Source organism: Miniopterus schreibersii (assembly GCF_964146895.1).
Source record: "Miniopterus schreibersii genome assembly, chromosome: 15".
Lineage (NCBI taxonomy): Eukaryota > Metazoa > Chordata > Mammalia > Chiroptera > Miniopteridae > Miniopterus > Miniopterus schreibersii.
The window spans coordinates 2,617,501-2,644,733 of NC_138115.1; the positions used below are offsets into that span (position 1 = coordinate 2,617,501).

At 46.2% G+C, this 27,233-nt stretch overlaps 1 protein-coding gene across 11 annotated transcripts in view; it reads left to right on the forward strand.

Annotated features, from left to right (window-relative positions):
- FOXP1 (forkhead box P1) overlaps positions 1-27,233 on the forward strand; it is a 540,979-nt gene that overhangs the window by 503,651 nt on the left and 10,095 nt on the right. For 9 of the 11 annotated variants that reach the window (XM_081159208.1, XM_081159205.1, XM_081159214.1 and 6 more), the window contains 6 exons: positions 10,564-10,647; positions 19,481-19,682; positions 19,786-19,865; positions 20,472-20,573; positions 24,098-24,219; positions 26,410-26,479. In XM_081159208.1, the coding sequence (XP_081015334.1) occupies positions 10,564-10,647; positions 19,481-19,682; positions 19,786-19,865; positions 20,472-20,573; positions 24,098-24,219; positions 26,410-26,479 (660 nt within the window). The remainder of the gene's footprint in view (positions 1-10,563; positions 10,648-19,480; positions 19,683-19,785; positions 19,866-20,471; positions 20,574-24,097; positions 24,220-26,409; positions 26,480-27,233) is intronic. The other 2 variants (XM_081159215.1, XM_081159206.1) reach the window with 1 other exon arrangement.

Genomic DNA, 27,233 nt, shown 5'->3' on the forward strand with positions numbered 1-27,233 from the left:
GGTTAGTGCGGGCTCGAGGTTAGCCGACTCCGGGAAATTAAAACAATGTTGTGCATTATATTGTCCCCAGCCGTTGGAAAGGCTGTTTTGTATGCGAGGCAGCAGTGCTGAGATATATGGAGAGCCCTAGGCTAAGTACAGAAGATAATTACATTTGGAATTTTACTGAGTTAAGTCATTTACAGCTTCAAACAGTTGCAGAGAAAAATCAGCCAAAACACACTTAAACTTTTTGTTGTGACTTTTCAGGATAGAAAGGATTTTTTAAAATTAGTTATCGTCTTATATGACAAATTATATTTTTTAAAGTAAGATTTTCTCAAAAGTTATTTTCAGCTAGTTAATATTTTTCTATTCAGACAATAGATATGAACTTATTAGAACCGATAGGATATTTATATGGGCAAAAGGCCCATCATGAAATTCCCAGATTTTTATGTAGATCTTTGGAAACATCTTTAAATTTAGCATATTTACTGAGAAGGAAAAAAACTGTATTTATCTCAACCCCCAAAGTTTACCTATATTGAAATGTAGTGAAGCCCTTGAAAAATTGGATTCAGCCTTAATTTACGTATGTTGGTGGTATTTATAAAGTGATACAAGTTCCTGCATCTGTTTACTTAATTGATAAAATTAAATTCTTAATGAATAGCTAGAATAAACTATCAGATTGCTGTCATGGTTTGTTCAGGTAGGCGTTCCAGACTGCACATTTGAGTGTGGGGCCCTTGTTACTTACTCAGGAACTAGCTGTTTATTTATTATTCCTCACTCTCCACAGAGAGCAGGCAGGAAAAAAGAGTTAGACCATCAGTAGGTGAAGCGATTATCTCCTGGCAGCTGTAATGGTGTTTTTGGTGGACATGGCCCGAATAGTGGTGAACCGATGTGAGGACTCTTTGATTCTCTGTGGATTTCATTTATTTACAGAGTTTCCTTCATCCCTCAGCTCTAAATCAAACTGAAGGTAGACTTTTCAACTTGTGATAGGAATCCAAGAAGATCACCTGGCCAGAAGTTACTGTGTGGTAGATGCCTGTGATGTTCCAAATAATGTTCTTGCTTGGGAGTCTGCTGTGATGAAAAAAGGGCTGTCAGTTCTGAAGGGTTCGGTTCTCAACGCTTAAGAGAATTGTTAAGAGTGTTGAAATAGTGCTTGTCAAAAGCAGGGCTGACAACTACGGACCATGGACCAAATCCCATGAGATAAGAAAGCTTTGAATAGTTGGGGGGGGGGGGTGTTTCAAAAGAAGACTAAATTACATGAAATTTAAAGGGTGCAATAGGGTTATATTGGAACACGGCCACGCCCATGAATTTATGAATTATCTGTGGCTGCTCTTGGGCTACCACAGAAACACTGAGTAATTGTGAAAAGATTCACTATCTGGCTGACCCTTGCAGAAGTTTGCCAGGCAATCCCTGGTCACGAGGAGCAGAAAAAACAATTTCATTACATTGTTAGCAACTTGTTGTTTTATTTTCCTGGCTACCTAAAAGTCCACTCACCTCTTCTTACCTCTCCCTTCTTCGCCTTGGCATATAAAATTAGCACATTGTTCAGGTTTCTTCAGTAGCAGCTTCACATGACAAGTACCTGCTGATCTTTGGGGTCATGGAAACTGGCTGAGGTATATATTCATTCATTCATCCATTCATCGACCCGTGCATTTAGCCCACATTCCCGGCATCTGTGACAGCAGGCACCTTGCTGGGTGGAGCCTCTGAGGAGCAGAGTGCGTGAGCTAGACTGTGTCAATAACTTCCCAGTGGCTAGTCCATCCACTGGGCAGTGCTAGCCAACACTAATGGGTTCTTGAAAACACCAGAAACATGTTCAAAGGAGAGTTTCACTGCTAGGCACTGCCCAAACCGAAACAGATCTTATCTATTAGTTAATATCCTATCGGATGAAATACATGAGAAAATGTCAACAGTTTTCAGTATTTAAAGAGCCCTTGTCCTGCAATAGAGTTAAGACTAGCCCTTCTCAGGGGTTAGGCTGAGAGTCAGGGTTGCAGACCTGCCACATTTGGAGGAGTTTAGGGCAGGGTGCAGTTATACTCACAGCTGGTCTCATTTCAGGCCTCCTGTGTCTCTGGATCTCAGCATCCATGTTTCTGCTCTCACGTTTGCCATTTCATGCGCCCATATCTGGAAATGTACTTTTTAATTAGCTAGCAGTCATTGTGCCGGTCTGACCTGAGGTGTTGGGGAATCGGGCCTGTGCAGAGGTGTCCTTGTGCTTCAGCAGCCTTCCTGTCTTGTCTCACCGGCACCGTCCCCACCCTCTCAGCCGCAGCCCCACGTTCGTCACCTAGGGGAACACCCCAGACAGGACTGACCCGAGAGCTACCTCTCTCCCTTCAAGAGGGCATTGCCTAGTCAGGACATACTGGAACCTTCAAGGATCTCAAAGTATCTTACAGAATTACCATTTATTAACTCGAATTTGAAAACCATCTTCACCACTGAGCCCACAGGAAGGAGCAGTCAAGGTCTGAACAATTGCCGGAGGACGAGCCCTGCACTAGAGTGGGAGGAGACACCTCTCCCTGCCATGGGGCTCGCGGGGCCTCTCTCTGGCCTTCCATCTGGGAAAGGTCACATGGGCCCCACTGTAAAAGCAAACCCAATGAGCTCACATTAGATCTTATAGTAGAGGTCAGCAGACGCTCTTTACGTGAGCCCTGCAGACCATCGTGAAGGATTTCACAGGAGAATTCAGGAGGGCAGCCACTGGCGCCAGATGCGACCACAGCTAGTGAAAGCCACGTGGATGTGGTCCTGTGTACGTGTCCAGCCGCTGGAACCCAAACCCTAGAAACCTCAACTCGGGCCCGGCACAGAAGGCCCTCGTATTTCTCACCTGTAGTCAGATCTCCCTAAAGAATTGGATACAGTATTTTTATTTATTTTTTTAAATTTTTTATTGATTTCAGAGACAGGAAGGGAGGAGGGGAGAGAGAGTCATTGATCAGCTGCCTCCTGCACTCTCCCTGCTGGGGGTCGAGCCTGACGCCTGGGCATGTGCCCTGACCGGGAATCGACCCTCGATCTTCTGGACCGTAAGTCGATGCTCAGCTGCTGAGCCCCCCGGCCGGGCGGATACAGTCTTTTTTAATCACTGTGGTCAGCTGAGGGGATGGCTGCTGGAGATGTTCCTGTTGTGGTGCCTTCTGTAGGACTCCACACCTGGGTCACATCGTGCGGCAGGGGCCAGCTCAGGGTGAGATGCCAGTGGTGAGAGTTCAGGCAGCCAGGCAGAAGCCAAGATGATGGGATGGTGTCACTTGGACCTGTCTGATCAGCGTGGCTTGCCAGATGTGTCTGTATTGTTTTTACTTTTGTTGGAAGGTATCAAAATATAGAGAATGCACATTTTCTTAGCAGTAGACACCTTCTGTGGAGCCTGTTAACAGAGCAAGGTTGGTTGGTTCAGTTCTTACATTACCCCAGTGACTTCTTATGGAGCAGGAGGAGGGGTCAGAAAGGCATCTCTGTGGGCATTCAAAGCCCTCTTGAATATTTCTTACTGCATTTCTTTATTGCAGAGACCGTTGTAAATTTTTTTGACATTTTATCAGTGGTCTAAATGGAGGATTAACCCTAGCTGTTACCTGGAAGCTCAACATTGTAAACCTGAGGAGTTCTGTGAGTCCTACACTGTACACTTAGGTATGTCACATGCAGAGAGGTACCATAGGAATCGTTGGGGTCAAGGATATGGCTTTTTGAGGTCAGGGAATGTATTTTAAGATTTCTTCTGTTAGATGATCTCTTTTGAGAGATTCTTCTGGATAATATGCAGTCATAATGAGTTGGAACTGGAGAAGACACAATTCCCACATCAGTAGGCATGGTTTATATAGGCCGTGAACCGTACAGCTCCCTCCCACCAAGACAGAGGGCCAGAGATGTGGGAACTAGAAATAAGCTGAGATACAAGGATTGCCCACCACACATTCCATGCCAGGATCGTAAAGAAGCACTGGGACTGGCCTCAGTAGCTGAGCACCCACTGTCTACCAGACCTGGGCCCAGGGATTTAAATTCATGCTAATCCAGTTACCTGGGTTCACTCAGGTGGGACATGCTTAATAGGACTTTTCTCAACCATCAAACTGTGGATGAGGTATAAGCGGTGTCTCAGTGGCTGGAACAGAATTCCATTTTGGAAAAAGGGAAAACCGTTCATTTTAATAGGCAACAAGAAAAAAAGCCTGACGGACTTACTCTCAGAAAGCTGAGCTACTCTTGATGTACACACGTTTTTCTGGCCATAAACACTGTACCAGTTTTAATCTGGTCTATGACCACGTGACCTCGCTCAGTTGTCAGCACAACCTCTCTCATGTATGAAGGTGGGTTTTCAATGAAAGAAGAAAGCAGCCTTGGAGATTGGGCGTTGTCATTATTCCCACGACTCAGCATGTGTCAAGGGACAGATCAGGACAGGCCTCTGTGACCCCTCCACCTACAGACCTTCAGAGTGAATGTTGAAAGTGCCAAGGGAAAGGGAGCCAACCTCACTGAGGGCTGATCTGCTCGGCCCGGACAGGGTGTGGGTGGAGGGGTGCAAACTTCTGTTCTTTGATAGTTTGGTTCCATTTAGTCACAATTTGTCAAGCACCTATTGTATTTACAGCACTGGACAGATAGGGGAGGCTGCCTCTTCCTGGGGCGTGCGACCTAGTAGGGAGGGTGAGACCAGTGCTTCCCTGAATGAGTGCGCACCGGGCACTTTGGTGGGGCGGGTGACTGGAAGGACATTCCAGGCCGAGGAAGCCACTGAAGTTTAGCCTGACTGTAGGGTGAGGAAGAAGGACAGTGGAAAATGTATTGTTTTCTTTTTTAAATTCACCTATTGGTTCAACAGGAAGTAGGATGACCAAACATTGAAGTTTGCTGGCCTGGGACTGAGGGATTCCTGGTTTTTCAATTCCAAAACTGGGAAAGTCCTGGGCAGACTGGAATGAGTTGGTCACCCTAGCGATCCACCTGGATCCATTGGCTGTGGGAGAGACTTACTGAATGCTTCGTGTTCTGCTTGTATGTCCTAAAGGAGCTTGAAAACCATGTAAGAAGATATTTACTGAGCTCCTGCTATATGCCAAGGCACTGCTCTAGAGGAGTCATACCTCACTTTCACTGAATCCTACCCTATTCCCTCAATCCTGAGTCTTTAAAAGGAAAAAGGGAACATTTGGAAATCAGTATGTGTCTCACTTAATGAGAGTGTTTAATGTAATATTTCTTACTGTTTGAAAAGGTTTTACTAAATGGATGGTGATCTTGACCATAATTGGCCCCTTAGAGTCAGAGGAATTATTTTCAGTAACCCCCATTCCTTTACTGATGAGGAAACTGAGGTTTAGAAGGTTCTCATTAACTTGTTCAAAGCTAGTGGCAAACAATGGACAGCACACAGGATTCTAGCCCAGCTTGAAACTGGTGCCCTTTTATGGCAGTGCTGGTTTTCACCCAGGGTGGTCCTGGCCCAGTGGGGTTCTGTGCACATACCCAAGAGTTGCACATCACTGGTTTTAAAACTTGGCCATTGGGACTGTTCTCTTCTCCACCTGGTGGAGCAGTGTGTGCGGCAGGGCAGGGCTGGTGCTCAGTGACACTGGCTCACTACACAAGCTCTAAGAAAGTGTCAGCAGGGAGAAAATGCACAGGTTTCAATAGCTGAGGGAGATGTTAAGCCTAACACAAATCAGTGACTGTAGGGGCTCTACGTGTGATGATTCTACCATTAGCAGTGCTAGTTGTAATCACACCAGCTTCCCGGACTTTCACAAACATATTATCTTAACATGACCCCCTGTGTAGCTGTCTAGCCCCATTCAGGGCAGTACTCAGGGCCGTGGCCTGGCAGCCTTGTGCCTGTCTGAATAAGCTCAGGATGCTGGGGAGAGAGGGCCTGAGAGCCCCATAGCTTCACGTTGCCACTGCTTTTTGATGAGAGCCAAGAAAAAGAAGAGAGAGTTTCTGGGTTTCTCCCTTCCACGTCCCTCTTTGAAAACTGAGACACTTAGTTTTCATAATTGAAAATCCTGCCTAACTCTGGGAGCAGTAGAATTCCTAGACTATGACTGAGTATTAGTGTGCGTCTGCTTCAAATGTCAGGAGAGTCTTTAATAACAACATGCGAGGAATGTGAGGATGGTGACAGAACACAGTCAAAGTAGGGAATTTCTTCAGTTGGGGCAAAATGAGCCCTAGGGAGCCTCCACCTGGGAGCTGCCTTTGGTGGTGGAAGGTGTCGTTCATGAGTTTCCACTGCGCCCAGTTCGGAAACATGCGAGTGGCCATCGTTTGAGAAAGGGGGTTGAAAATCAGTATCTAATAACTACTCAGTTTGGTAGAGGAATTCCATTTCTGCCCCTTCCAGCCAGTGTTTTTTTCTTTTCTCCCTCTTGCTTTTCTTCTGATCGTGTGTTACTCAGTCAATTCTGTTTGGGTGACTTCTGTAGACGGAACCCCCGAGGAAACCCAGGCAGCCTGGCGAAGGCCTACGCAGCCCATGGGAAAGAGCAGCATCTCCCACGCTCTCCTCGCCACGCCCGGACGCCTGCGAGTCTGCTCAGACTGCGCTCCCGCGTTCCTCCTCGGAGAGCGGGGCTTAGCAAGTTCATGTATGACCCCAGTCTGTTCAATGAGGGCTCGTCGTTGGCATGGAAAGAATCCAGACTGGCCAACTCATAATTGGGTGCCCGCTGCCACAACATGCATGTCCACGACCCACCCATCCTGCGCAAGCCGCCCAGGAGCCCAGTATGGGTGCGGGAGGAGGCAAGTCTGCGTTCCCAGTTAGTGTCCCAGGTGTGTCCTGTGATCACACCGGTGTGCAGAAGTCAGACCACGCCTCGTAAACTAGGGCTCTATTTTATTTTTGCCCGTCCTCAGCTCCAGGACCTCACATAAGTTCACTCAGTGGTTCAGTTTCCCCAACTATAAAATACGGGGACAGGGTAGGAGGGCTTGAGGTAGCCGCCACAGCCTTGCTTCTGAGATCAAGTGAGTTGCCTGGCCCCTCATCTCATCTGTCCTCAACAAGTCTAGTGTTTTAGACACCCAAAGTCCTTCATTTATTTCAGAAGAATTTTTTTCTCGTGAGAACCACCAAATTGGGCTTAAGATGAATTGTCCTCCTGACAGCAGGTAAAACAATTGTGTTAAATGAACCCCAAACCATGTTCCCTTTTCTCTGCTAAGAGAATGAGTTCAGTCTCCTTGGTTTTTATCTTTGAAGATGTTGGATGGAGCTCCTAGCCTGAGGCACTTCTCAGTAGGTCCCAGCAATGCACGTGTTCTGGTCTTTCACAGCCTGGGCTCTTGAAAACCTAATTGGAGCCCGTGATTAGTAAGAAGAGGGGAAAAGCATTGCCAGGATGAGGAAAAGAACACAGTGAGAACCGAGGCTGTACATCCAAAGGACACGGACTTCGTCTTGCCCGGGCTCTGTTCCATTCTTTAAGCAGGGGCCGTGTATGGCCCGTGAAATCATTCAGTGACCACAGGGGGGACTCGAAATTCAATAAAGGGGTTTTTTCATAGCTAATTTTTAAGTTGATAATTTTGTATGGCCCACGAAGCAAATGATGTTATAAATATTCAAATGGCCCTTGGCAGAAAAATGCTCCCCAGCCCTGCTTTAAAGCATCAAAGCCCCCGCCGCCGCCTCCCCCCCAGGAACCCAAGTGCAGACTCCACTGAACCCGTTACGTTCGTCTAGATTCCAAACGCCCTCAGCCAGGAGAAGTCTGCATAACCTTCACTGATGTAACTTTCCTTAAAGAAAAAGAAGGTACTTTTTGAGCATCATGAAGCCCTAGGCTCTATGCTGAGCTTACGTGCAAGAACGTCCCCACTCCTCAAAACAGCCCTTCAAAGTCCAGAGGTTATTGTTCCAGGTTTACTGGGAGAACTGAGCGCTTACAAAGGTTACGTGCTGTGCCCCGTCTCAAACCTTTTCCCATTTCCACTCTGCTGTCACCCTATGGAACTGGTGATCAAACTTGCTGATTTGCACAGCTCCTTGGCACTGCCAGCCCTTCCTGGCCCACCAGGAAAGCTGCTAGAAAGGCATTCTCTTTGGATATCACAACATGCTTTCTTTTTAATTTGCCCACCAAATTTTTAATTGACCTCTGGACTGAATTTCCCATCCTCTTGCTCTGCTTTTCATGGGATTCAGGTTATAAGGGAATGCTGAAATATGCTTGCTAATATTAAATGCTTGTATTCTCATAATAATGAAAGGATGCCATGAGAGTTGATGGAAGGTGAGCTCATGGAATGATGGTTATAGAAAGTAATAAAGAATCTGAAAGCTTTTTGAAGGACCAGTGAGTATTATAAATGTGAGACTGGAGAGAGAGGGTGTGGTGTCAACAGGTGTGAATATTTGGCCTTTTTGCCTAAAAAAACAAAAAGCAAATTCTGCCAGGTTTTTTTCTCTTTAACTGTTAAAACACTTTGTGTTGGAGCTAGAATTGGTGATAAAAATTCAAAGCTCATTTAAGAATATATTGCATGCTAGTTTGCACTAATTAAACAAAAACAAAAACTTGGATTTTTGCCTTTTTCTGTAACCTTACCCATCATTTATAGCTGGAGTTGAGGTAGAGGCAAAATCAGGAACCTGGATAATTCTCAAAATGGACGATGAAGTCTAAGTAATATCCTTGTGGAAAACTAACCCGTGCCCTATGGCAGTGAGGTCCAGGTTTACGGGTGTGGCTCTGTGTACAAGCCTAGGTATGTGTTTGCAGCCTCAGCAGTAAACGGTCAGCCTGGCATCCGTTTTGATGGGATGGAGAGGTGGTGATTCCCTTTGATGCTGGGAATTTGAATTTCTTTCTACTTTGGTCTTTGTGATTACTATATCAATAATATTTACCCCCAAATTAGTCACAATTAATATTCATCAGGCTCCAGCAGTCCTCACCTCCTGCCCTTTAATTTGTAGTGTTCACCAGAAAAGACCACTTGTTTTTTTTCTTCTGCCCGTTATAATGTTAAAACATTTTTAAAAATTAAGAATGTTTTACTTTTAACATCTAAAAATTAGAACACTCGAATCAAAAAAACAACCAAAGAACTATAGAAAAATGCCATTGCTAACATTTTAATTGTTCTAACTGAGCTACTTGGAAAACTAAATTCCTTTAGCATTATGTTTTGTGTTCCGAGCATCTTTTTGTTTGGCTGTTCAATAACTCACTGAAGAACAGAGGATGAGTAATATAAAGTGGCTCCTAATATGGTATCGCTTTCATTTCCTGTTTGTTGAAAGATAAATGCTAACACTGTAGGGCTCTCCTCCCCCCGCAGTAATTTATTCCTCCCTGAACCACGAGGCAATAAAAAGGAAAAAAGATTGAGCGTGACACGGCCGAGGCCGGAGCCACCCAGCACCGGTTGGGTCCGAGGGCTTTTCCCTTCCTGCTTCCCCAGTTCCTGCAGCACATTGTCCCTTATCCAGAAATAAAATGCCTTCCGTGGTGGCTATTTTGGAATAATTTTAGACTTACAAAACATAATTGACGTTTGAAAGATCTAGGATTAATTCTGTGACAGAGGAGTGAGTCCCTCCCCAGTTCTGTGTCTCCCTCCCTCCCGCCCTCTCCTCGATCTCGCTCGTTTCCCCAAACCCCGCGGCTGCCCTCCCGACGGTGCCGTCACTCACCTCTGCACTCCCACCTCTTCACTGCGGCCATTGTTATGGGTCCCCCGTGCCCAACTGTCTTAAACTATCGAAAATACCCTGTGAAGACAGTCCAAGGCAAGCGTAAAGCAAGTTACGTCCAATAAATAAATAGTACCCAAGTCCCTGCCATGTACATCCGGTTAGAAACTCTCGTGCCTTCAGAAGATGACGTTTTGCAGAATGAGGAGATTTCACTTTTTGTTAAGATGAGAGACTAGCACATGGTGTAGGTACTTACATATTGAATAAGTGAGTAAGCTTATTCGGCGTTCATCTGAAAACGGGAATGTGTAACCCTGTAGCCCTGCGTCTGCCCTGCCAATAACCTTGCTTGCCAACTCTGTCTTCATCTGTGCCTACCTGCTAGGAAAGATGAAGTTCATTTTGCATAAATGTACCCATCTGTCTAGGAGTTTTCCAACCACAGCAGATGAGTTTATGAGTTTTCGCTACCTCGCTCATTTTCTTTTGGCTTCCTCATGAATAAGGCTGGTTAATAGGCATGATTCACGTTTTTGTCTTTAGCTGTCTGTGTTACATGCGACTCCTTGGTGCCAGCAGGTCTAGAACTTCCCAGTTAAAGGCTAATCTGTCTTGTGTTGGGAAACCTCACACCGACACTTCCAGTTACTTGGAGTCTGGCACTGGTCGTATAGATTTCAAAATGATTAAGCAGTGAAAAATATTTTGTCATGTGTGATGGTTTAATTAGGAATAGTTGAATAGTTTAATTCCATAGTTTAATTTGGAATACATATCGTTCTGGATATAATGGTATGTAATAGTAACAGGTACTCAAATCTGTATTCAAAGGAATAACAAGGCATTTTTCTCCCTACCAGCTTGCAAAAGACAGAGAGCGCCTGCAAGCCATGATGACGCACCTGCACGTGAAGTCCACGGAGCCCAAAGCTGCCCCCCAGCCCGTGAGTACCGAGCTGCCCCGAGGGAGACCCGCTCCCCACCCCGCGCCCAGGCAGGAGCACAGGCCACTCCAGTAGCGTTGAGTAGTGAAGGCTCGAGCTGAGCTTCTGGTGACCTTCTCTAAAGAGGCGTTTAGGGAAATCCAGGGTGATGCGGGCACAGGCCTGGTTCCTGAGGGACAGATGATGGACGCTACACGGAGGCGCTAAAATATATTATGAGAACTCACTGGGAGAGAAAACTTTCTGAAGTGTAGTGATGCAGAGAGAAGACAGCCAGACCATGAAGGCAGAAGACCAAGGCCTTGCAGCGCAGGGCGGCTGAGGGACAGTGAGTGTGAGGAAAGGGGCCAGGGATGGTCCAGACCGAGTGTGACCGAGGGAGGAAGGCCACCGTCAGAGCAGGCAGAGGTACAGCTGGAGAGCATCGGGAGTTTGAAGTGAGCGGGAGCCCGAACTGGTGCACTCAAGTTATGTTCAGCATTAGGAGCCGCGCTGGGCCTCGGGAGTGCCGTCCAGGCGTGGACGGTTAACGCCAGGAGGAAGGGCGCTCCCCAGCTCCTGCACTGGGCCTTGTCCTTATTTTAAATTGATCTCTTTAATAGTTGTTTTCTCATATACTTATATTTCTAAAAATCTCCTAGTACCTTCAACTGATTATTCAAAATAGAGTTGCTTTGCTTCTTGATTTTTAAGATTTGTAAAATTTAAAGGTACACTGCCTTTATTTGATTTTGCAAGGAGTCACTGTGTGAAAATTAATTGAGCGTTGACAATCTATATAGTTAGTACCAGCAATTTTAATCAACATGCAATGATGCAGCGTAATGGCAGAGTATTGGTTTATCTGTTTGGACTCATTTTTTTTTAAATAAATAAAGCAAACATACACCCATATATGTATGATTTATGATGATAGAAATAAAACGGAGTCAGACTATTAACCAGCAAATATGGTAGCCTGCCAGGATGCAGTTGGCAGACAAAATTAATGTCTGAAACGGAGCACATTACTGAGATATAGGACATAAAGTCATTAAACCCTTTGCACATCCATTTTTATTTGGAAAGAGCCCTTAGTTTCCATGTATTTTGCAGTAAATGGCTATAGGACTGAGTGTGTGGGCTACCAAAAAGAAAGAGGAAAGGGAAACAGGCATTCAGGATGTGGTGGAGTCAGGAGTATACTGCGCTATTCCTGCTATTTTTCTATTGATCTCTCCTTTTGACAAGGATCCTGGAAATAATACGAACTCAGCTAAGCAAAGTGGTGAGACCCTGAAATGACCGAGTTCTCCAGTGGGCGTAGCCACTTCTCCAGGGAAGTGACTGCCTTCGGACTCTGAACGTGTTCCTATGGCTTTTGTTTGGAGGGACATGGTTCCTCCCAGGATGGAGAGTGAGAGCCTCTAAACCTAGCAACTCGGGAGATGACGAGATTATCTTCTGCTTCCTACGTGGATTAAAGACGATGATGGAGTAGTGTTTGGACTCCAGGAATGGCCTCAGTTTGGATCATGAGGCTTCTTGGGGGGGTGGTAAAACCAGAGAAGGCACTGAGCCAGGGTGTTGGCGGGGAGCGCCATGTGCGTAAGCCCGCAGCGCCACGGAAGGGCGCTGGAATCTCCGTGGGGACCGTTGGTGAGCAACCAACAAATGGGGACAGCAGTCCTGGGGGAAAATACACAAGGAAGTTTGTCTTGATTAGTATTTTAAAAAAATGTTTTACATTCTAGAAAATTATAACTTTGAAGGAGACCTCCTACTAAATTTATTTTTAACTGCTCTATTGAAAATTCTCTACCACTAGTCAACATTATCTCTTAGTAGCTCAGCACAGTATTTCTTTATTAAAAGAAATAGGCACGAATATTTTTGACTGAAAAATTAATAGCTTTTGAATTCATACACAGCAGGTTTTCTCTTGCAAAGAAGTCCAATATCGCCGCACAGCACTTCTATAACCATTCATTTAGAGCCCAAGTCAAACCTTTGACAGCTCGAGCAGCGCTACAAGCCCGTATAAAGAGCTCCGCGATGTAAACCAACAATAGGCCGTCTGTGTGAGGTTTGCCATTGTCAAACACACAGATTGTTTGGATTAGTTTATGTAAATGTACTGTTGTATTACCCTTTGAAAAATAAAAAAGATCACATTTGTGTATGAAAAGTGGTTCCCTTCACAGGCAGCATTATAAATTCCTTATCCTTTAACTTACATGTAAGAAGTAAAAATTGGTGCCTGACAAGCAGATACTGTGTGACACTGTCGCCGGAGTGAACCTGCCTTCTTTTCATTTATTGGAAAATAGAAAATTTCATTATAGATACCGTCTTATAAATCAGGAATTATTAAGTGTGTATAGGTGAAGCATTGGAAATTAATTATAAGAGGTAGACGTGAGTGTTTTGCATACATTTTTACTTCCTGGACCCCAAAAATGGTAAAAGAAAAAAGCAGATGAACATAGCAAACCCTTGGTCCTTTCCACTTTGGTGACACACAGTTACCAGTCCTTCCCTTTTGCCTGTAATTAATTTATTTCACCTTAAATAATGGAATACACATGTGTGTTCAAATGTATATTCTTCTAGTACCTTTGATTTGATGTAAGCGACCACTGGGGGTCAAATCTAACCGTAGATGGGGACTTTCACGTTACAGCCTGGCCAGTAAGTTTATGAGTTTTCTTTCCATTTCTGTTTAAAAGGAACTTCGTGTTTATTTTTAATTCTTAGTTACTAAGTGATAGAATGCTATAACTGTTGCTTTTCACTAAATGCCATTTGGGTGGTAAGTGTCAGTTGTTGTACCCAGTCTTCCAGCCAGCCCCCACTCCATTCCGTCAGCCCATAGATGGCGTCTTCTGGATGCCTCTGTGGAACTCGTGTTCACATTCCGCTAGAGGATATGCTCATCTTGGGACAGACCCCAGGTTTTTAGAAGTGGGTCCAAGCTCACCCACACTCGGACGTGTATGGGTGAACTGGAATATGAGTTCACAGTCTTCCTATTCCTTGGACCCCTTCAGTAGCATCTCTTCCTGCTTGCTGTAAAATCAAGTCGAAAAAATTATACCCAGGACTCAGACTGCAGGTTGCATTTAAAATCAAGCTATTGCGTCAACAAATAGTTACTGGGCATGCTGCATAGTAAAGTGAGCTGCAGGCCTCCCTGCCTCTGAGGCGTATGGAGGCTTGTGGGACAAACTGACAAGTAAATACGCACATGCACGCTCTCTTACTCGCAGGCTCGCAGCATGAGCCATGCCACGTGCGAGCAGAACACTGAGCTGTTTTGCTGGGGTCCAGGAGGACTTCTGGGCAAGGCAGCTTCTAAGATGAAACCTGGATGAACAAGAAGGTGTGGAAAGAAGTCGGCTTCACAACTCTCCTTGGGCTGAGAGTGGGTACGTGGGTCTGTGTGTCTCTCAGGAAGGTATGGAATGAGCAGCAGTGTGCAGGAAGGTAAGGAATGGCCGGTGTCAGCCAGAGTAAGCGCTGCATGCTTTTCCTGGTATTAAACTAGGCCCCGGTGGAAGGGGTGTGGGTTTCCCAGAGCAGGCGCGTGTCCCTAGCGGCTGAACGCGTGCCATGGGAAGCCTCTCCTGACTTGTGTTTAGAATAGCCAAGTGTTGCATTTTGAGTCTTAAAAGATTCTTCTCTTTTCCATGTTAAGAGAAGCAAAAGTGAAAAATTAGACAATAGTAAACTATCATGATGAGTATGATTGAGTTTTGTTCCAAACTCAGTAGTACTGTCAGAGTAAACACCCACCATGATGTCTCCATGCAAACTCCACGGAGAATTAGCTGAGCTGTTTCCTGGGAGGGACGGAGCAGTAACAGCAACGAAAAGACGTGTCTGTGTTACAACTTGATGAAGTTGTTAAGGGTATTTTAAAGAGCCTTCACTTTCATTATGTCAGGAACATACTGTAAATCATACTTTATAATACTGGGTACATTGCTTGAGGGCGCTCCTGCCACCCACCCTGAGAGCGGCCCGGTCCTGGAGAAGCTTGGTGGGCAGGTCACAGTGCAGGTGCTGTGTCCCCCCTTACGATATGTATAAGACACTTAGAGGGACTGGGATATTGGAAGTGAAACGCGGTATTGGATTTTCCTTTTTACACCTTATCTTTTCCTCTAACCATAGCAGACGGGACTGTTTTGAAATAGTTTTAGCCGCTATAAAAACACAGCTCTTTTAGCTCTTAAAGAAACAGCCGACCCTGTGGGCCACTGCAGCCTGGCTGTGTGCAGACTGTTAGGCGGTCAGAGAGGGACAGCCTCAAGCAGATACACACAGCTATTTTTATGCACTCTTTCTCATTGAGTCCCTCCTCTGCTCCAGTCAGCGACACCAGCCCCACCAGCCCCGGCTGTAGCACACAAGTACCAGGGCCAGGCGGCTGCCACCATGTCCTAGCCCCCCCCAGCCTGGGAAGGCACCTTCAGCCTCAGAAAGGCCCCTCGGAAGGAACTCGAGTGGTTCATGTCGAGAGACTCCTTGCAGTTAAAGCAGGACTTGACCCAGCTGAGGCCGGTAAAACCAACAGCAGAAAGAACCAGTTCTGGGAGCCTGAGAGCCCCCGCTAAGCAGCTAGGTCCCTTGGTGATTCGGTTTCAGGTTTGTCTTTTGTTCTCAGAATCTGTTCTCATGTGAGACAAGAGCATAAACAAAAACACAGATGAGTTCTTATGGGAATACTTGACGACAAGTCTGTTTCTGTCCGGGTTTCAGAGGCTTGTTTATTTTTTAAAAATACGAATGACTCATCATCTTTAAAAGAGAGACGAGGTTACTGTTTAAAAAGTAAAGATTGACTTTCTGCAAAAGGGCTGAGCAGAATATTAGGTCGCTGAGACGGATGGCTCCGGCAGCGGGCTGGGGGAGGTCCCGGGACAGCCCTGCCACGACAGCCGAGAGCACGCAGAAACGTAAAGACAAAACCCTACAGCGACTTTAAGGGACATAAGAATTTAACTTTTGGCCAAAGTTTCAAACAGATTATCTTTGCCCAAGTCATCACATGATGGAACCTTGCCATGTAGAAAAATATCAGCGTTACTAACTTTTCTAAACATAGCAACTTCTTTTTAAATAGAAAATGAACACAATAAGAAAAATAGGAAGAGAGACCCTCCCAGTCCTATCCCTTCCTGCTCCATGCCCCAGAAAAAAATCGTCCTTTGAAACCTTAGCTACAGTCAGAAATGCGAAGCGTATATGCTTTCATTTCAAATCGATGATTATATTAAGATTTAATAGTTTACAACTAGGATGAATATTATAAGATTATAGCAAAACCCATACCGTTCCCGATTTGCTCTTCTGTTCTGAGTCTGTAATTAATTTTTTTGGTCCACTGTGTTCAGACAGACCCTAATTAGAGGAGCAGGTTTGAGCGCAGAGCCTGTTGTGAACCCTTCCCCTTGCTCCTCTTATCTGTCCCTCGTGACTGTCCTCCCCAAGGTGGCGTCTCCTCAAGACAAGCATGTGATCATCAAAGAAAAGTCTCAAAGTTAGGGAACTTCTATTGCAGTTGACAAGGTTGACATTTCATTAACTTGTTGGTTCAGCCTTCAGTGATCTCTCGAGGCAGAGCCCCTCCGTCTGGAGCTCACAGCTTTCTGTTCTCCTCCCTCGCAGGCCACAGTCATGTTTGATTTGGAATCTGGGCTCTTTTGGCAAATTAGCAATTAGAACAATTTTGTGGGAATATGTATATGTGTCATTAGTTTTCCTGCAAATTAATAGCAAGGGTAGAGGTCAGGCAGCAATTTTCCACTTGACTGCAGTCCCTCCATTGAGACTTGGCACTTGGTGTTGGAATGGCCACAGCTGCTCTCAGCCACACTCTTCCTCCAGGACTGTCTTTTAATTAGTTTACCTCGTAGCCATCATTACAAATATTACTGCCTCCCCTCCTCGAAATAAAATCACTGTTTCAACAAAATATTCCAGTGGCATCCTGCTCCACTGCACATTGATGGTGGGGTCACTCTCATGCAGCATTTAATCATTAGATCACCTCCATCCGCGTCTCCTAATTAGAGTCCTTACAATACATTTTTATCTGGTAATTAGCGGAGATTGGCTGCTTCCTCTGTGGCTTGTTAGGGAGCCGGCAGTGGGTGTGGGTCGAGGTGTCATCTGTCACGCCTGGAAAGCCCCTCTCCGCTCTCTTCTGGTGAGGTGTCTATTTCCACTTGCTACTGATGTTCAAAAGCCTCCCCAAAATGCTAGTGTTTTTTTCTTTGTGGATTGTGCTAACTTGAAGGGATTTTAATTTTTCACTGCTCTTTTTTGGTAGAAACAGTCCAAGTGTTGAGACCTTTGTGAAAGTACAGGAGTCAGATTCTTTCCATTTTAGGGTGCTGCCCCGTGTGACTTGTCTGTTACACTTGCATGTGAGCACCCAAAGGTGGGCTTCGCTTCCTGAGTGTCCACATGAGTTCTGGGTTTGGACAATCAGACTAGAGCCCACAGTAGGCTTGGTGACCTTTTCCACAAAACTGGGAAGGAGCATGCACATGTTTTTAAGGATGTTGTGTTTCTCTCAAAATTTCATTGCATTTTTAAGAAAGTCATGGTGTTTAGGGTGATGTTTGTAAACTGGAAAGACAAGCCGAGGAGCCTAGGCAGTCTGAGTTGTGTGGTGGGCGGGCGTGGTGTCCTGTGAGCCCAGCCCCCGTCCGATGGGAAGCTCCTCGGGGGCAGCAGCCACATGCTCGGTTTCTGCTTCTGTCGGTTCAATTCCAAATGTCTCCTGTTTGCTCAGTAGCAGTTACTGAATGTCATTTAGAAGCAGGGATAAAACTATTCACTGAATCCTTTCCCAAAACGAGCCCACAGAAAAATGAAACTGGTTAGCGTTTCTTTTCTCATTAAATGACCAGTGCGTGTTTGACCTCGGGTCCAGGTTGTGAATTGGAGCAAGTTATTTAATCTCTCGTGAGCCTCAGTTTGCTTACCTGTAGAATATGAGTAATAACATCTCCAGTATTAGTGAGGTATGAGAATTAATGAAGACGGCCAGTGGCAGGTAGTTTACCGCGTGGTTTCTGCACAGGGGCCTGTGACTTTAGAGTGTGCCGGTGGTCTGAGGCGTGGCCGCCTCTCACTTCTTACGAGCTCTGCGTCTCAGCTTCGGCCTTTCACGCACCGATTCCCTGACCCTCTGATTGGCTGAGGCTTGTACATGGTTTCCGCACGCGGTCGGATGAATGGAGGGCCAGGCAGAGACGACCTGATCCCGCCTTCCCTCCCGCTCCCCCAAGGCTGCCACCCTGTTTGCAGATGTGTGTCAAGAAGTCAGGTTCCCAGCAGCCATGAGAAAGCACCTCGTAGCATCTACCCCGCTTGCTGGGGGTGTCAGCGCGGCCCCTCTCCGTAGCTCGCCCCTCCAGGGCACGGGCTGGGGGGGGTGCGGGGGGTCTTCTCCTGGCCAAGCGGGCACGTCTAGGAAACGGGACAAAAAAGAAAGCACAGGGAAAGCTGCAGCCCAGCCTCCAGCCCCCAGCACCGTTGACAGTTCCCATTAATATTTTCCCGGCGACATTTGATCTTTCTTTTCTTCAGACTTACTGCCTTTTTATGGAATTGCCCCAAACATGTTAGACAGAGGTTTCTCATGGCCTCTTGCGTTTCTAGAGTGTGAGCAAGGGCGAGTTGCCCCAGAAAATGGAAACCCTTCTTTCAGTAAGTCCTTTGATTGTGATCTCAGAGGAATCTCATTTTGAATACCTTCCACAAATAATGCCTTGTCCTGGGACTGTTGTGTTGGTGAAACAGACTTATTTTGTTAAGTGATTTGAAATATGGTTTGAGAAAATGTTACCAAGTAAGCCTCCTCTGCTGGAGTTTCTTGGATTTGGGCCAACTGTACGTATCTGAGTTGGTACGTATCTGAGTTAGTACGTATCTGAGTTAGTACGTATCTGTGTAAACTGTAATAAATATGTTGAAAGTGATCAGGTTCTTCAGCGCAGCCAGACTGAATATTTCTGGGTAACAACAAATTTTGGAAAAGGAGGGTAGGGGGTTTAGCTTGTTTGTCCAGTTTTAATAAGAGAAGCACTTCAAGGTGAACGTTAGATTGATAGAGACAAAGAAAGAATCAAAACAGAACTATTGATTTTCCTCTACGTTACTTCAAATGAATACTGTTCATTTTCTTACTTGATGAATAGATTACTCCAGGACTATATTAGTGAGCATTTGAACCTTGAAGGGGAAAAAAAAATCAACAGAAATTTTACAGTTCCCTCTCTCATACGCCATATTCTTATTAAACAAATAGATTCCAATCCTATATTTGATAGAGTAGTGAAGATTACGCATAAAGCTTTCAGAGACTCGCCTCTGCTGGCTGATAGCACCAGATGACGGCGCCTGGATCAGTGGAGCTCGTTTTAATTTAGTCACGGGCCAAGCGCACTCGCGGTAGCTCCATCCCGGACGCTTCGTTGGGAATGTTAGCAGCCTGCCCCTGTGCCACTGGTTACACTTGGCTATTTCATGAAATTCATTAAACTTCAATAAAAGTTTGTTATTAAAAAGTAAGTAGAAGCAGTTCCTTACATGGGCTAGCACATGGCAGAAAGTTCTGTTGGAGACTCAGGCCCACACCAGCGTATCCCAGCTAACAACTAAGTGTATTGTGTTTACATGGGAACTCACCTCACGTTTCAGTTCCTTAGAAATATTTACTTGGAGAAATAAAACTAGCCAAGCAGCATCGCCTGTATTATTCCTGCTGGATTTTAGATGCTTTCCTAGTTGCCCTGGTTTTCTGAAGGTCTTCTAAGAAGTGTTCTTTTCCTCGCAGCTGAACCTGGTGTCAAGCGTCACACTCTCCAAGTCTGCGTCAGAGGCTTCTCCACAGAGCTTACCTCATACTCCAACCACCCCCACCGCCCCCATCACGCCCGTCACCCAAGGCCCCTCCGTCATCACCACCACCAGCATGCACACGGTGGGACCCATCCGCAGGCGGTACTCAGACAAGTACAACGTGCCCATTTCTTCAGGTAGGTACTCTGCTTTTGCCTCATGCAGAACTGCAGTATGCAATTCTTGTAAAGCAGCCTCTTTTTAAAAGTGATAATTAACAGGACAATGATTCTTATTTAGCAGATATTGCGCAGAACCAAGAGTTTTATAAGAACGCAGAAGTTAGACCACCATTTACATATGCATCTTTAATTAGGCAGGTAAGTAAGTAACACAGTATATGAAATTACATCAAAAGGTGTGCGTGTACATGGATATATTATATTGATGAAGTAGATTTAAAACCGTTTAGTATGCAGGCATGCTAAAACCTTGTCTATAAGGTTTTTTAAAACTGCAATATATAACATAATTGCTTTTGATTAAGTATTACAATACGATGTGATTATTAGGAAATTCATTTCACACAACAGTGAAAATGAGCCTGTTTAAAGATGGCAAGTCAATTATCACAAGCTGCAGTAATCTCTGATCCCAGAATTAATCTGAGCTCTAAATAATTACTGAGCTTTAATCAGCTAGTGAAATGTTTTGCATTTCTCTTTGATTCTGCTTTATGAATGACTAATAAATTAATATTTCTGTACGGAAACAGAAATAAAAACTCAAAACAATTACATAACTTCATTTTGAATTTTGCTATTGAACTGTTAAATACAACCATTAATCTTAGATCATTTTGTGAAAGGGCCTTTCTTAGGATTTAGCTCTGAATCACGGTTATTTTACATTTTCAAGAACCTGTATAATGACGATTCTGCCGATTTGGTCATAAATTATCTTTTTCTGTTACTTTGGCTTCACAGGCCATTCTCGAATCTCCAGAAAAGCAGCTAACACTAAATGAAATCTATAACTGGTTCACACGAATGTTTGCTTACTTCCGACGGAATGCGGCCACGTGGAAGGTAAGCCTTCTTGCACCCTGTTTAAGTCTTGGATCTTCCACTTATAGAAGATTTTGTTGTTGAAAAAAATGCAGTTGTTATAAGTTACAGTTGATCCACTGAAAGAGTCTAATTTATAGGCACATTTGATTGAGAAAATAGTTCCATTGTGGCTAAAACACTGGGACGGAAGACTCCTGTTACCTTGCATCAGAGGTCTGAATGGACCAGCCCATAAAAGCCTCTCCTTCTGGTTGGAATATGCAGGGAGGAGCAGGTGACACTGCTGCCCGCATTTTGAGGTTGTCCTATTACTTATACAAACCTCATGCTTTTAGGTCTTTAGCCACCGCCAATATTTGCAGAGATGCAGAGATAACTTTTTTTAATGCCATTAGGAACCTGGAGTAATGATCAGACAAACTTGACATAACTTTCATTGGTTGAATAAAATCTCCTTAACCCAGGTAGTGAAGGAGGCTTTGCAATCCAAGTACTAGCATTATATATGGGAGTTATTACAGGAGAACACAATATATTATTAATTTTTTTGTTTTTTTAAGTCAAGAGACTATCCATTAGAGAGTCATAGAGTCTCTGGAGAAGCAAAGTAGCTTTAAAACAGGTCAGACTCCATAGGTCCATATGGATGGATACCCCCAAACAAGCATGAAGTCACATGATGTACCTCATTTTCAGTTCAGCAGTTGGTTCATAGATTCCCTTAGTATTAACTCAATTGTGTTAGATTAAGCCCTCACAAAATTTCAGACTTTCCCACTTTCAGTTTCTTGGTTTCTAATATTTTTGCTATAGAAAAGGGCAGGTACAATATGGTTGTTGTGGGTTGTTGTTGTGTTGGGGGTTTTTTTGCATTTTTGCTACCTAGAATTCTTATAATCCCTAAATTCCAAAACATTTAGATACATTTAAAATGGAACTGTTTTAGGATACTTTGACATATTGTTTTAAATACAACAGGGATTAATTATGGGGTGCAAGGAAAATTTGCTTTGCTTGAAATAAATGTCTTCCTTGCTACTCTCTTAATTTTATATGAGAGAAAAACACACAAAAAAGCAGAAATCCTATTTCCTGTTACGTTCTTGGTAAATTAGCATTATAAGAAAATGAATGTAACCATAGGATTAATTCACCTGGCTTGCAGAGCTGTGGATATCTGTTGTGGCCCACCTTTATTAAGTCCCGCCTTTATTACTCCCATTAAGACACATGGGCGCTGGAGGGAACTTGCTCAGAACTCTACCCTCTTCCTCCACCTGCCTTGGGAGGTAACATACAAAGAGAGTTTAGCTATGAATGCTTTTCTAAATTTAGGAAGCGTAGCATGAAACAGACGTTTTCTTCAAATTACCTTTTATAAATAACAAATATTCACATTTAAAAACAGTGATCAGTCGTGAATATGATATTTAAGCTCAGGTCTTTAGATTTAACTTTTTCATTTTTGCAAACTACAGGGAAAAGTGACATTGATGTAAATAATCCTAGATGAAGTACTTAATGACTCATCAGTGCGCGTAATTTTCTCTACGTGTCCTTATTTGTATTATGGTCTTGGACAAAAGATGAAGTACCCAGTTAAAGTGATGGCTGAAAAGAGCTTACTCAGCTTTGGGGGAAACTTGATTTCTAGTTGCTTTTGCTTAGATGTGCAACATCTTTAAAAATGAAGCTCAAGGTTTGACTTTTAGGCCTTTGCTTTTATGGCTCTGCCGTCTGGACAGATCTGGAGCCCCATTCAGAAGTGGCTTCTTTAGAGCTGCTCAGCTCTGTACATTTTGCTACTTACTTTAAACCCATAAACCCAGACAGGTGATTGGGGTGAGGAGCAATGTTAACTTCTTCCCCCTGGTGCCCCCTGTATGTGTACACGCTCTGCCTGTTTGTTTTTTAAGGAAATTTGAGTTTGTTTATTTTCTTATTTCAATCTCCTCAGTGTTGTTGTAGGAGAGAACAGCAGACGCCTAGCATCCTCAACTATACCTGTGTACACTATAAAAAAAATGGGTTTATTTAGAGAGCAGACTACAATTTATATGCAAAAGAGGTTGTCTTATCAAGTACAGTTATAACATGCCAAACATTTTTCAGAGATTTTTGGTTTGTTTTGATGCAAGGCTGTCAACCCCGTTCATGAATCGGGGGTCCTTTCACAGTCCCTGAGTGCCTTGAACCTACCTGTTATGCTGACGTTGCTCAAAAGCTCCTCAAGAATTTGTCCTGTGGTTGCTCCTTGTGAGCAAGTTCATCAGGCCATGTAATAAAACTAGTCTCATTGTCTTCTAAACATTCCATATCAGAGTCTCCCACGGTGATTATTCAGAAATTGAAACATCTCTCAAAGTATTAAGACCTGTCGTTCGAAGGATAATTTAGAGAGGAGGCATTGCAGGTGGTAGAGGAGAGGGGCGCACAGTGTTTGAGCAATAGCAGCGATCCTGGAGTTGAGTCCAGGGCTGCGGGCAGGCCGTGTGAGTTTGGATGCATGCCCGCTTGTCACCTACATGTTCCCCATAAAAAGAAAGTTCTGAGTAAATGACATGGGCCTCTTTGTAACGCCCTCATGTCTAATTCTGAGTCTAGATGAATAAGTTCAAACAGGAAGACTAAAGAAATAAAGCCACGCTTGTTACGCACCCAGCCAGGGCTGTGGATTCCCCGACAGCCACAGGAGAGAGGAGATGTTAAAAGCTCTTCACCCTCAGTTGAGACCCTTCTTCCTGGTAGATTACACTGTAGGTGTCAAGGGTCTCCACTTAGGAATGGATGGAAATGACTTTTTTAAACCATAAGGAAGAAACATGTCTGTAGGAACCATTAATGCTGGAATATCATCATTTTCCCATTGAGAATTATTCTACTCCTGTGTTCCTTTGGCATTTTCTCAGTTAATTAAGGTCCTTGCCCACAGTAAGGGCCAGTTTCTGTGTAGCTCCCAGAAGGTCAGACCAGCCTGGTGACGGATGCTGGTCCACTGGGCGTCATCTCAGCCCCCGCTCCTGTCAGCTGCAGGAGGCGACACTCCCCACGGCGAAGTCCAGTGTAGGCTGCTGCTTAATAAATCTGAGAAAACCCATAGGTTTTAAAGCCAAAACTTTAACAAAAAGAACAAGAACAAAATGTATGTAACAGTAACTTGAGTCTTTGTCTTTTACAAAAAACAGACACAAACTGATTTTTCTGTGGGTAGTGAGTTCGAAAGAGGCAGTTTTATGCCGTTCTTACTTCCTTATTTTGAAGTCACGTGAACAATATATTCTGATTTTTACTGTGCAATCTATTTTGGGCCTATAGGCACATTAAACGTTTTCTCCCAGTTGCTGTGACCAAAGACTGGACCACAGCGCCCACGTGGCTAGCTTACAGTTTGGGTTTTTGTCTTTGCCTTTGGAAAAGGCGCTCGGACCACGAGAAGGCCGTGGGGGGCTGCAGCGGGGGGGGTGACTAACGCGCCGTCGGGCTGAGATGACCCTGGAGCCCCGACCCACAGAAACCGTGAATGTCCTCTCTCACCCGCCCAGAACGCAGTGCGCCACAATCTTAGCCTCCACAAGTGCTTTGTGCGCGTGGAGAACGTGAAGGGGGCCGTGTGGACGGTGGACGAAGTGGAGTTCCAGAAGCGCAGGCCGCAGAAGATCAGCGGGTACGTGCGCCCCGCCCGCCGCCCGGCCCGCGGCCGCCACCGGCGTTCGGACCAGGGAGCTGGTTTCCGCCGCCGGGCCCAGGGGTGCAGAAAAGCATTTCATCCCTCCTGTCGTGTGCCCGCCAGCCCCGCCCCGCCTGCCGGTCTCTGTCGCATGCCCCGCTCTAGTGTTAGGTGGCGACGCCTGTTAACCTCACCGACCATTCGCTATGCTTATCGCGTTTTATTTTCTTTCTCCTGTTCCCTGTATTGGCGTCTGTTCCACCCCCAACCCCGCCTCCCTTTGTTGCCACTGCATCTCCTTTGCCGCTGCTCCCACCCCAGGGTGCGTTGGCACCCGCCTCTCACTGCGTAAGTGCTTGATCAGAGTAGAGGATGAGTGTGGGTCCTTTTGGACAGTTGAGGATGAAGAGTTTAGACGTGGCCGACATTTTCAACGAGGCCGTCCTCGCAAATACTGCCCCGATGAAAACTTTGACGAGCTTGTCGCACAGTAAGAGCCTTTAACTTGCTTCTGTTTCTTGTTTTCTGCTGTTGCTCTGGCTTTGCATGGTTGTCATCCCATGTGGCTTTGCACCTGCGAGCAGCGCGCCCGGGCGGGTCGAGTGGTCCGCACGCGCCCTCGCTTCTGCCGGGGACGCCGGGGCCGTGACAGTGCCTTTTTGACGCCGTTGATACAAATGCTGGTGACCTTGCGATGCAGCAGCCTGCAGGGCCCAATAGCTAGATCCTTCTGTGTGACTCATAATCCCTCCAAGTAAAAAGGAAACTTTTATTTAGAGTTAACATGTGCACTTACTCGGGTAAATTTCTTATTTTTGCTTACTCGGTAGGATGATATAAATTTAGCAAAATGTTTGATTAAAATGCATCAAGCTTAGGAAAGAAATGGGTATCAGGCCTCCCCTTCCTTTAGAGGCCCCTGGTCGAGGGAGGTGCTTCCTACTGGAAGCCACTCCTTCCCGCGATTACTTAGCATTTTCACTCTTACTGGGGTAGAGATTTTCTTAAAACAGCCTCTTGTCTTCAGTTCCTGGACGCAGCGTCAAGCTCTCATACCTTCCCAGATTTGGCTGTGAAAGAAAAACTTCAGCCCGCCTCCCGCCTGCCTTAGCAGTGGCCCTCCTGGCATCTCCTTCTCTCCATTTCCCTTTGGTGAAAACATGCCTTGGAGATGTTCCCTAAGAGCCACCTTGCCGTCTCTCCCGGGTAGCGCTACAGCTCAAACCGCGGAGGGGCCTTAAGGGCCAAGGTTCCACTAGCTGGCTCCCGGGCAGCACCGCAGCCCGCCCCCGGCCCCCGCACCCCGGCCCCCGCACCCGCACCCCGGCCCCGGCCCCCGCACCCCGGCCCCCGCACCCCGGCCCCCGGCCCCCGCACCCCCGCCCCGGCCCCCGCACCCCCGCCCCGGCCCCCGGCCCCCGCACCCCCGCCCCGGCCCCCGCACCCCCGCCCCGGCCCCCGCACCCCCGCACCCCCGCACCCCCGCACCCCCGCCCCGGCCTCCGCACCCCCGCACCCCCGCACCCCGGCCCCGGCCCCCGCACCCCGGCCCCCGCACCCCCGCCCCGGCCCCGCACCCCGGCCCCCGGCCCCCGGCACCCCGGCCCCCGGCACCCCGGCCCCCGCACCCCCGCCCCGGCCCCCGGCCCCCGCACCCCCGCCCCGGCCCCCGGCCCCCGCACCCCCGCCCCGGCCCCCGGCCCCCGCACCCCCGCCCCGGCCCCCGGCCCCCGCACCCCCGCACCCCCGCACCCCCGCCCCGGCCTCCGCACCCCCGCACCCCCGCACCCCCGCCCCGGCCCCCGCACCCCGCACCCCGGCCCCGGCCCCCGCACCCCGGCGGGCTGCTGCTGCTGCTGTCCTGCTGGAGCTGGGGCAGCTGTTAGAAACTGGCGGAGAGGCCAGTACTTAGTGATACAAAAATTCATCACTGGTGGGAGTGCCCATTACTTAAGCCCAGACTTTTACACCCAGCTTCCTTGAGCAGCAAAATCTGTATTCCCAGAGGAGCTCACCCAGCCCAGCCCAGTGAAGCCAGGAGATATGGAGGAAACCTTAGTTGTCTTTAGTTTCGATAGCGGGGGATAGTTCTGATTTGGAAGGATGCCAGTAAGCTTGAACAAAACTTAGCTAGGAACTCGGGAGTTGATTGCATTTAACTTTGAATTTTTTCTTTTTCCTGTGCAGTAACCCTTCCCTCATTAAAAACATGCAGAGCAGCCACGCCTACTGCACACCTCTCAATGCAGCTTTGCAGGTAAGATTGATGGCCATCCCGAGTATGCGGCAGAGGCACGTGTCTCCCCCGCTCATTTCAAAATATATTAGCCTCACTCTAATTAGATATTAAATTTTAATTCCGTTAAACTTTTTTCTTAAGTGCACAAAGCATCGTCCTCCCTGGAGGCAAACACATCGGCTGCTTCAGCATTAGCAGGATGCTTAGCATTTTGAATATTGTGGCAAAAAAATTAAAAGTTCACTTATTAATATTTATCAGCGGTATCATAATTTCCATCCTCTTATTTCAGAATTTCACTTGAGGCAAAAATACCACAAGTGTAATTACTGTAGCACAGCTATTAATGTGCGGGATGATAGGCCGCCGCGCCACGTGGCCTTCCATTGTTCAGGCTTTAAAGAGAAAGCAGGGCTTTTCATTTCTTCTTCTTTTAAAGTCTATTTTAGCATCTTTTCTTTTGTCTGGGGCGGGAGGGGGTGTCGAGGTTTGGTTTGCTGTGTAATAGTAAACTGTTCTGTTTAAATGATAGAGGTTTTTAAAGAAAACTCCAGGCTTCCAGCAGATTGCTCAGAGTCCGCAGCGAGCACGCAGGGTGTTTGCTTCCTGCTGACAGATGAGGCACGGGCCCTCACCGGCGGTGCTGGGGCGAGGACCCTGGTGCTGAGCAGGAGGGTGATCACCACCCAAATACGAGTTACCAGGGCAGCGCCAGCATCTCCATGCCTTTTCTTTACCGGGCCCCCAGTTACCAAGCAGTAGAGTCATTTTG